Source organism: Procambarus clarkii, chromosome 28, assembly GCF_040958095.1.
Source record: "Procambarus clarkii isolate CNS0578487 chromosome 28, FALCON_Pclarkii_2.0, whole genome shotgun sequence".
In the NCBI taxonomy this organism is placed as follows: domain Eukaryota; kingdom Metazoa; phylum Arthropoda; class Malacostraca; order Decapoda; family Cambaridae; genus Procambarus; species Procambarus clarkii.
This window is the reverse complement of record NC_091177.1, coordinates 44477751-44489789: the sequence shown is the minus strand read 5'-3', so window position 1 is coordinate 44489789 and position 12039 is coordinate 44477751. Positions and strand designations below refer to the sequence as shown.

Here is a 12039-nt window from a genome sequence, read left to right as displayed (position 1 = left end):
GCATGCTTGGATGGGTTTATAGTTAGTTTGTTTGAGTTATATTAGACCTTTTTGAATTACAATATTACACATCATGACATTTTTAGGGGTACAACTGTGGGTATTTTGTACTCACTTCCTTTAGTACAAACACTTGTGTGTACAAACACTTGTTTGTACACACAAGTGTTTGTACTTTGCAAGTACAAACACTTGTCCCATCCTTTGAAGGATGGAGCGCAAGCATTATGAACCTTTCTGAAACGTTACTACAAGGCTACAGGCGTAACTACAAGGCTAAACAAACATATATGAACGGTCGACACGGTAAGTAGCCATGGCCTGTTACGTCACATAAGTAACTCCGGTGTCAGTTACTTACGCCCCGTTACGCGCGTGTCACCTTAAACTCACCACACGGGAATATATAACACTGGCGAACCTTCAATGTCGGCGAGTCGACACGGTCGACAGCCTCGCCAGTGTGTGCAACAGACACATCTATCAGCGAGACTGAATCATATTGGAGGAGGCAATAGTCCCTCTGGTGCCGGAGGGACGCCCCGGGAACCAACCACCGCGGGACTACTGAATTGATGACAGTTCCGTCCCTGGAGTTAACGACCTTCCGTCAGCGACGGCAGCTTGTCCTCCAGAACAAACGATCTGTTACATTTCTGGAGAGCCGCAGTTATCATCAATTTGATCTGAGTCTATCGTGAGACTTCAGTAGTTTATATATTCTATATCCAGCATGACTGAGTTGACTAAGTCTTTAACCAACGTTGTTCAGTGGTAAATGACGTCAATGTTTACTACACAAGTATTCTAGTCTCCACTACACCATACCATTACCCTACCACACCACCATGTTATCCCATCATACCTCACCATAATTCCATCATACCTCACCATCACCTCACTGTTCCTCACCATTACTCCAGTGTATTAGACATTTCTCCACCAAATTACACCACTATATCATCATTAAACTTTTACACTTCCATTCTAAAAATTACTCTCCCATTCCACTCCATTACACCAGCATATCACACCATTAATACACCATACTATACTCTTACTCCATTATAACACACCATTGTTTCACCATACCTCTCCCTAAATATTCCTCTCTACCACGCTCTCCCTCTCTTCCTCGCTCTCCCTCTCTCCCTCACTCCCTCCCTCCGTCCCTCTCCTTCACTCCCTCCCTCCACCGGTTAACCCCCCCCCCCGCACACATTATAAGTAAACTACAGATAGAACTAAGTGCAGCGCAAGAGGAGATAAAACAACCTAAAACAAGCCCTCAGACTCTGGCCCAGGGGACCAACCACCAGGTAACAGGGGATACAGAAATGGCAGGGGGACCCCTACAATGGGTGCCACCTTTGCTGAAATACTGAAGAGTCCAGATGTCATGTCCACAGTCAAGGAAGGTGTAATGAAAGCAGTAACCTCACAGGAGGCAGCTAGATGCACGAGCCAACTAATGGAAAGGAAAGAGCTGTAGTAGTGACAGGTGTGAAGGAACAAGAGGGCTCCACAAGAAAGGAATGTAGGACTAAGGACATAGCTGGAGTGGCAGGGATACTAAAGGAGAAAGCAATGGAAGGGGATGAACGAGACATTTGTTTTTCCGGATTGGCCAGTACAAGAAAGACAAAAAGAGATTAATCAAGGTAGTATTCAGGAGCGAGGCCATCAAAGAGGACATTCTAGAAAAGAAGAGCAAACTGAAAAATGCAAAATACTGGCCACACCACAGCCTACACTACTGGCCACACCACTGTCTACACTACTGGCCACACCACAGCCTACACTACTGGCCACACCACTGTCTACACTACTGGCCACACCACAGCCTACACTACTGGCCACACCACTGTCTACACTACTGGCCACACCACTGTCTACACTACTGGCCACACCATTGTCTACACTACTGGCCACACCACAACCTACACTACTGGCCACACCACTGTCTACACTACTGGCCACACCACTGTCTACACTACTGGCCACACCACAGCCTACACTACTGGCCACACCACAGCCTACACTACTGGCCACACCACTGTCTACACTACTGGCCACACCACAGCCTACACTACTGGCCACACCATTGTCTACACTACTGGCCACACCACAACCTACACTACTGGCCACACCACTGTCTACACTACTGGCCACACCACTGTCTACACTACTGGCCACACCACAGCCTACACTACTGGCCACACCACTGTCTACACTACTGGCCACACCACAGCCTACACTACTGGCCACACCACTGTCTACACTACTGGCCACACCACAGCCTACACTACTGGCCACACCACTGTCTACACTACTGGCCACACCACTGTCTACACTACTGGCCACACCATTGTCTACACTACTGGCCACACCACAACCTACACTACTGGCCACACCACTGTCTACACTACTGGCCACACCACTGTCTACACTACTGGCCACACCACAGCCTACACTACTGGCCACACCACAGCCTACACTACTGGCCACACCACTGTCTACACTACTGGCCACACCACAGCCTACACTACTGGCCACACCATTGTCTACACTACTGGCCACACCACAACCTACACTACTGGCCACACCACTGTCTACACTACTGGCCACACCACTGTCTACACTACTGGCCACACCACAGCCTACACTACTGGCCACACCACTGTCTACACTACTGGCCACACCACAGCCTACACTACTGGCCACAAAACTGTCTACACTACTGGCCACACCACAGCCTACACTACTGGCCACACCACTGTCTACACTACTGGCCACACCACTGTCTACACTACTGGCCACACCATTGTCTACACTACTGGCCACACCACAACCTACACTACTGGCCACACCACTGTCTACACTACTGGCCACACCACTGTCTACACTACTGGCCACACCACAGCCTACACTACTGGCCACACCACAGCCTACACTACTGGCCACACCACTGTCTACACTACTGGCCACACCACAGCCTACACTACTGGCCACACCATTGTCTACACTACTGGCCACACCACAACCTACACTACTGGCCACACCACTGTCTACACTACTGGCCACACCACTGTCTACACTACTGGCCACACCATTGTCTACACTACTGGCCACACCACAACCTATACTACTGGCCACACCAGTGTCTACACTACTGGCCACACCACTCTTTACACTACTGGCCACACCATTGTCTACACTACTGGCCACACCACAACCTACACTACTGGCCACACCACTGTCTACACTACTGGCCACACCACTGTCTACACTACTGGCCACACCATTGTCTACACTACTGGCCACACCACAACCTATACTACTGGCCACACCACTGTCTACACTACTGGCCACACCACTCTTTACACTACTGGCCACACCACAGCCTACACTACTGGCCACACCATTGTCTACACTACTGGCCACACCACAGCCTACACTACTGGCCACACCACTGTCTACACTACTGGCCACACCACTATCTACACTACTGGCCACACCACTGCCTACACTACTGGCCACACCACTGCCTACACTACTGGCCACACCACTATCTACACTACTGGCCACACCACTGTCTACACTACTGGCAACACCACTGTCTATCCTACTGGCCACACCACTGTCTACACTACTGGCCACACCACTGTCTACACTACTGGCCACACCACTGTCTACACTACTGGCCACACCACTGTCTACACTACTGGCCACACCACAACCTACAGTACAGGCTACACCACAACCTACACTACTGGCCACACCACTGTCTACACTACTGGCCACACCACTATCTACACTACTGGCCACACCACTGTCTACACTACTGGCCACACCACTGTCTACACTACTGGCCACACCACTGTCTACACTACTGGCCACACCACAACCTACACTACTGGCCACACCACTGTCTACACTACTGGCCACACCACTGTCTACACTATTGGCCACACCACTGTCTACACTACTGGCCACACCACTGCATACACTACTGGCCACACCCTTGTCCACACTATTGGCCACACCACTGTCTACACAACTGTCTACACTACTGCCCACACCACTGCCTCCACCACTGGCCACACCACTGTCCACACTACTGGCCACACCACAGCCTACACTACTGGCCACACCACAGCCTACACTACTGGCCACACCACAGCCTACACTACTGGCCACACCATTGTCCACACTACTGGCCACACCACAGCCTACACTACTGGCCACACTACAGCCTACACTACTGGCCACACCACAGCTTACACTACTGGCCACACCACTGTCCACACTACTGGCCACACTACTGGCCACACCACTGTCCACACTACTGGCCACACTACTGGCCACACCACTGTCCACACCACTGGCCACACTACTGGCCACACCACTGGCCACACTACTGGCCACACTACTGGCCACACCACTGTCCACACCACTGTCCACACTACTGACCACACCACTGTCCACACTACTGGCCACACTACTGGCCACACCACTGTCCACACCACTGGCCACACTACTGGCCACACCACTGGCCACACTACTGGCCACACCACTGGCCACACTACTGGCCACACCACTTCATACACTACTGGCCACACCACTGTCCACACCACTGGCCACACTACTGGCCACACCACTGACCACACTACTGGCCACACCACTGGCCACACTACTGGCCACACCACTTCATACACTACTGGCCACTCTTTGGCCATATTATTTTAAAGTGTATTGATGACCAAGTTAGTGTTTATGGCTGTGGCAACAAAGTGCAGTACTTGAATCACAAGTCATTACAAAGCTAATTATCCATCTAGGAACCTTTGGTGTCAATTATCCATCAAATAGGGCGCCAGTCAACTGGAAAATTCCTCCATAAAATATGTGACTAAAATTACCAATATCCTTAATATTGACATTATAAATTTAGCGATAATGAGAGTTGGAGAAATATGTGTCGTGTTGTGTGTCACAGAGCAGCGTGTGTCGTGTTGTGTGTCACAGAGCAACGTGTGTCGTGTTGTGTGTCACAGAGCAGCGTGTGTCGTGTTGTGTGTCACAGAGCAGCGTGTGTCGTGTTGTGTGTCACAGAGCAGCGTGTGTCGTGTTGTGTGTCACAGAGCAGCGTGTGTCGTGTTGTGTGTCACAGAGCAACGTGTGTCGTGTTGTGTGTCACAGAGCAGCGTGTGTCGTGTTGTGTGTCACAGAGCAACGTGTGTCGTGTTGTGTGTCACAGAGCAACGTGTGTCGTGTTGTGTGTCACAGAGCAGCGTGTGTCGTGTTGTGTGTCACAGAGCAGCGTGTGTTGTGTTGTGTGTCACAGAGCAGCGTGTGTCGTGTTGTGTGTCACAGAGCAGCGTGTGTCGTGTTGTGTGTCACAGAGCAGCGTGTGTCGTGTTGTGTGTCACAGAGCAACGTGTGTCGTGTTGTGTGTCACAGAGCAACGTGTGTCGTGTTGTGTGTCACAGAGCAACGTGTGTCACAGAGCAGCGTGTGTCGTGTTGTGTGTCACAGAGCAGCGTACTCACCTAGTTATGTTTGCGGGGGTTGAGCTCTGGCTCTTTGGTCGCGCCTCTCAACTGTCAATCAACTGGTGTACAGATTCCTGAGCCTATTGGGCTCTATCATATCTACACTTGAAACTCTGTATGGAGTCAGCCTCCACCACATCACTGCCTAATGCATTCTATTTGTTAACTACTCTGACACTGAAAAAATTCTCTCTAACGTCTCTGAGGCTCATTTGGGTACTAAGTTTCCACCTGTGTCCCCTTGTTCGTGTCCCACCCGTGCTGAAGAGTTTGTCTTTGTCCACCCTCCCGGCTCTTTGGTGGGTGGCTCTTTGTCCACCCACCGACCGGCTCCCCTCCGGGAGCCGGTCGGCCGAGTGGACAGCACGCTGGACTTGTGATCCTGTTGTCCCGGGTTCGATCCCGGGCGCCGGAGAGAAACAATGGGCAGAGTTTCTTTCACCCTATGCCCCTGTTACCTAGCAGTAAATAGGTACCTGGGTGTTAGTCAGCTGTCACTGGCTGCTTCCTGGGGGTGGAGGCCTGGTCGAGGACCGGGCCGCGGGGACACTAAAGCCCCGAAATCACCTCAAGATAACCCTGTCAATTCTCCTGATAATTTTGTAGGTGGTTATCATGTCTCTCCTTACTCTTCTGTTTTCCAGGGACGTGAGGTTCACCTCCCTTAGCTTTTTTTTGTAGCTCATTCCTCTCAGTTCCGAGACCAGTCTGGTGGCATACCGCTGAATCTTCTCTAACTTCGTCTTGTGTTTAACTAGGTATGGATTCCAGGCTGGAGCTGCATACTCCAGGATTGGTCTGACATAAGTGGTATACAGGGTCCTGAACGATTCCTTACACAAGTTTCTAAAAACAGTTCTTATGTTGGCCATATTATAGAGTATATCTTATATACTCTAATCTCCCAGGCCGCACGTGTGAGTCCAATAGAGCCATCAGAGCAGCACCTCAGAGGCCTTACTTGTGTAAAGGAGGAAATGTATATGTTTATCTTTCAGAATGTTTGATAATATGTTTATTGTTTGTGATGTGTGTCTATATATGTATTAACACGATGTACTGAACGGGGTGATAATAGCTTAAGCTACCTCATCCCTTTGTGTGTATTTTACCTCAGTAAACTTATTTCAATTCAATTTCAGAGGCCTCACGCCAACATCATACAGCCAAGAGTGTCAGTAATACCCTCTCATACACTCATACATATCTACAGGTTACTGAAGGAAATATCAAGAAGTATTTATTTACACACTCTAATACCACAAAGATATTTCACAGAAATTAGGTTCTTTATTTACTCACGCTAATCCGTGTGATAACCTTCTGTAAACTAGGTTCTTTATTTCACAATTTTATCATTAAGGCGACAACAGCCTCTCAACTAACTTCAGTCAACATTGACTTTGCAGACTTCAACAACAATTTATTTTTTAATCACAATTATTTTATGATTGTGTGTCTATGTTGCTGGATATAAATGCTCAACAAAACGTTCGAGAAATCATATGAATAAATAAGAGCAACGCAGAGTAAATTACTCACTAGGGATCATTTACTCAGCCACATTACTCAAACGACATAACATTAGACGCAATAATGTAATATGAGAGCATCAGTAATAATAGCATCAGTAATAATAGCTAATTACCCCATCAAACATCTTTCCTAATCATACGTTAATCTTTAATTAATCATATTATTCACTTCTGAACTCAATGATTACTCACTAGTTATCTTCTCTCAGGGACACGTGACACCTGCCAGGTCCTGAGCACAGATTATCTGCCACTCTCACAAGTAATCGCTTCAGCAACAAATAATTAACAATAACACGATATGCGTGTATAATCTTATGAGCACAATCATCAACCCCTAATAAATAATTAATTAATCCACTTCATCTCTCTTGTTCGATTCTCCAACGGTGCTGTTGCTTCAAAAATTTCTCCACACACACACACACACACACACACACACACTCACACACACACACACACACACACACACACACACACACACACACACACACACACACACACACACACACACACACACACACACACACACACACACACACACACACACACACACACACACACACCTAACTTGTATACCATGCAAGGTGATGGAGAAGATCGTGAGGAAATGGTTCGTAGAGCATCTTGAGGGAAACAGCTTTGTAACGCACCACCAACATGGGTTCAGAGATGGTAAATCGTGCCTCACAGGCCAAATAGAAATCTATGACCAAGGAACACAAATTAGGCAGGAAAGAGAAGGGTGGGCAGACTGCATTTTCTTGGACTGTCAGAAAGCCTTTGACACAGTACCTCACAAAAGGCTGTTACAAAAGTGAGAGCAGCAGGCAGGAGTAAAAGGTAAGGTGCTCCAGTGGAAAAGGGAGTATCTAAGCAATAGGAAACAGCGAGTAACGGTGAGGGGGGAGATCAGAGTGGCGAGATGTCACCAGCGGGGTTCCACAGGGCTCTGTACTCGGACCCATCCTGTTTTTAGGATGGGTCCGAGTACAAACAAATGAACTTAGAGAAAGAGCCCAAGAAGGGAACCCAGATATAATTGGACTCACAGAAACAAAACTCTCAGGAATTATAACAAATGCGGTGTTTCCCCAGGACTACACAGTAATAAGGAAAGCGAGGGAAGGAAGGAGGAGGAGGTGGTATGGCCCTACTAATGAGAAAGAAATGGAGTCTTGAGGAGATGGCTATCCCGGGCTGCGAGGGGTTCAGAGACTACATAGCAGGCACCATGATAATGGGAGGACCAAAAGTAGTAGTATCAGTAATATATAACCCTCCACCAAATGACAGAAGACCCAGGCCAGAGTATGACAACAACAACATGGCAGTTAACACTATAATTGAGAGGGCAGCCTCTGCTGCCTGTAGAAATAGATCCCATCTGCTCATCATGGGAGCCTTCAGTCATGAAAAGATAGTCTGGGAGAACAAGGTTTAACAGTTTAACTGATGATTTAGGTGATGTAGTCTTGTATATAAATGTTCTGTAATGTACTGTATACAGGAGCACATTCTAGTTGTGAGAGGCAAAGTGTTGTTTGTACCTGGGAGTTGGTAAAGGTTCATTCCCAGACGATGTGAGCGCCGGCGGGCTGAAGCTTGCTGGTCACGTGTGTCATGTGAGAATAGTGTGTCAAGGTAGAAGAATTCAGGTATTAAAGTAAGTGTAGGAATAATCAATCTTGTTTAAGAACGTACGTTAAATTAACGTCATTTGAGAATAAAAAATAAGCCTCGTATGTTGTCAGAGAGACATTTGACTTCAGTGAGAATATGGAATCTCGTTACTGGAAAATATGTACCTACATCTTGCTTGTTAATTCAGGTAAATTAGTGAAATTCAAGTGCTATTGAATATTGTAATTAGCCTGGCTCAAGTATCTAGATAATTTCCCAATTGTTTTGAAATAATAAGTCACCTTCAGTGACGAGAACAAGAGTTTAGTTAGTAATCATCTTTGAAGATTAATTTGGCAACAAAGCTGAAGTCAGCCTCACAGAGGTCAGTGTGAGGTGGGACGTCCTGGGGGCAAGATCTCACCTCCAGAGCCAAGGCTCAACCACTGGCCTGGCTGTGATACTTAAGGTAAAATGATCTGTCTGTTTATTTTAAGAGCAGTTGTAGAATCCACATTATTTTTTTTCCTATCATTGCCTCTATTTTAGGAAGAATTTCAGTTAGATTATAACTCAGTTTAGGAAGTGGTCAGATATGGAATGTTCTTTTATTTTCATTGATAAACTTTGTTTTAATAAATCTTGTTTAGCATTTATGGTGTTTAGTAGAATTTCTGACCAACGCATATTTTATATTTTGCTCACGACCCCGTGTGTTGGGCTAGGCTCAGGACCCCGTGTGTTGGGCTAGGCTCAGGACCCCGGTGTTGGGCTAGGCTCAGGACCTCGTGTGTTGGGCTAGGCTCAGGACCCCGTGTGTTGGGCTAGGCTCAGGACCTGTGTGTTGGGCTAGGCTCAGGACCTCGTGTGTTGGGCTACGGTCAGGACCTCGTGTGTTGGGCTAGGCAACCTCTGCAAGCCTGCAAGCATTTATTTCATTCCTCATATAATCTCTTTGTGCTCTGATATAAACCACACTTAACATAAACCTCATCCCTCCTATTCAAGTAATTGGGGACCCACTTTTGGGGATTATGCCTAATTGACTGTTTCCTGCTTCACCGTTAATTGGGGGAATTATTCAGTGTGGTTTATGAAGCAGGAGGTGGAGGCTCCGAGCTTGCACTGTAGCACAGAGAGTACAGTGTCCTCGTGTCGTGAGGTCCATACGATCAAACGTTTTAGATTCGAGGAACAGGACTGAAGGTTACATTAAGAACATTGCAAAAAATAACGACCAGCATTTAACCAGATAAGTGAGGTTGAAGGCCGGGCCCCCGCTAGTATGGAATCACACGGAGCTGAGGAAACATGGAGACCTAAACTGTTGGAAGTCATTCAGAATGTTATGTCGGAGGTCATGTCGGAGTCGTTCAGAATGAAGACTAGGTCAAGTGTCGCTGGTTCATCGTTTCCTCTCGTTCTTGTGGGTTCCCTGACATGCTGGCTTAAGAAGTTTCTTGTCACCACCTCCAATAGTTTAGCTCTCCACGTATCCTCACTTCCATGCAGTTCCTTGTTTTCTCAGTCTCTCATTCCATGAATGAAGTTCCTCATGATGAGCAGATGGGATCTATTTCTACAGGCAGCAGAGGCTGCCTTCTCATTTATAGTGTTAACTGCCATGTTGTTGTTCTCACACTCTTGCCTGGGTCTTCTGTCATTGGGTGGAGGGTTATATATCACTACTACTACTATTTTTGGTCCTCCCCTTGTTATGGTGCCTGTTATGTAGTCTCTGAATCCCTCACAGTCCGGGATACCCATTTCCTTGAAACTCCATTCCTTTCTCATTAGTAGGGCCACTCAGCCTCTTCCTCTCCCTTCCCCTCTCTTTCCTTATTACAGTGTAATCCTGGGGAAACATCACATTATTTATGATTCCTGAGAGTTTTGTTTCTGCGAGTCCGATTACATCTGGGTTCACTTCTTGTGCTCTTTCCCTTAGTTCACTCGCCTTGCGTGTAATCCCATCTTTGTTCGAGTACATCATCTTGAAACTGACTCTCTTCTGTCTCTCTTTTAATTTTGATTTAATTACTTAGTGTGACATTGCATTGAAATTGAGCAGTATTATTTGCCATACCGTTCACTTCGTAAGTATAAGTATAGATGCCACAGCTGTGACAAGTAAAGTCATTCATTGTTTTAAGAAACAGCGCCATCTGTTGCGTGTAGGAGCAACACACGCCTTACTATATGTTACGATTTAATTTTCAATGTTTCTGATTGAATTGACAAATTGAATTTTCATAAATTTCGATTGATTTTCATTTTGATTTAATTATTTTGTGTGACATTGCGTTGGAGTTGAGCTGTGTTGTTTACCATACCGTTCATTTCCTGAGTATATTTTATTTTTGTATTTTTTCATTGTTTTTATTTCGTTTTTTAACTATTTTTCTTATATTTCAGTGATAGGAACATCAAATGATTTGATGTTCCCAATTTTCTGATGGGAACATCAGATTGTTTGGGAATGCATCGAACGAGGGAGTGGAGAATGGTGGGGAAAACAAGGGGACGGGAGTGGGGATTGGTGGGGAGGACGAGGGGACAGGGGAGATGGGGATGGTGGGGACGAGGGGACAAGGGAATAGGAAATGGTGGGGAGGGGAAAGGGGACAGAGGGGTGGAGGATGGTGGAAAGGACGAGGGGAACGGTGGAGTGGGGCATGGTTGGGAGGATGAGGGGATGCGAGAGTCGGGAATGGAGGGGAGGACTGGGGCTCAGGGAAGGTTGCTGTGGCTCAGCAACGCCTGGCCGGGTACTGCTAGTAATAATAATAAAAAAAAAATAAGTAGAACAGTTAAAATAAACGAAATGAAAAAAAATGAAAAAATAAAAAAAATAAACTTAACTCACGAAATAAACAATATGGTAAACAACACAGCTCAGTTCCAACGCAATGTCACACAAAAATATTGAATCAAAATGAAAATAAATCGAAATTTATGAAAATTCAATTTATCAATGCACTCGGAAACATTGATATGGAGTTGTAACATATTTAGAATAGCGTGTGTTGCTCATACGTCCAACAGATGGTACTGTTTTAAAAAAAACATGTTTTTCCTATCACTGCTGAGCATGTATATAGTAGGTATATAAAAACACGCACGTATTCGAATGCAATGTTGTGTCAAAATTTGAAAGTAATCGGTAAAGAGGTTTCGAAGATTTCCCTAACATGAAAATTTTGCTATAAACGCAGCAAATATTGCACGAATTTATTAATTAAATTTTGACCCGTATCGTGTAGAGCGGATTAGCAGTTAATCGTGAGGCTGATATGATCATTTACTAATTACTCAGCAGTGGTTGT

General features: G+C 46.2%; 1 protein-coding gene across 1 annotated transcript; it reads right to left on the bottom strand.

Moving 5' to 3' along the window:
- Positions 1–1683: 1683 nt before the first annotated feature.
- Positions 1684–10687, bottom strand: LOC138369492 (fibroin heavy chain-like). Its single transcript, XM_069332750.1, has 2 exons — positions 10671–10687; positions 1684–4588 (listed from the first exon to the last, which is right to left on the bottom strand). The coding sequence occupies exons 1-2, from the start codon at positions 10685–10687 to the stop codon at positions 1684–1686; spliced, it is 2922 nt and encodes a 973-aa protein (XP_069188851.1).
- Positions 10688–12039: the final 1352 nt, after the last annotated feature.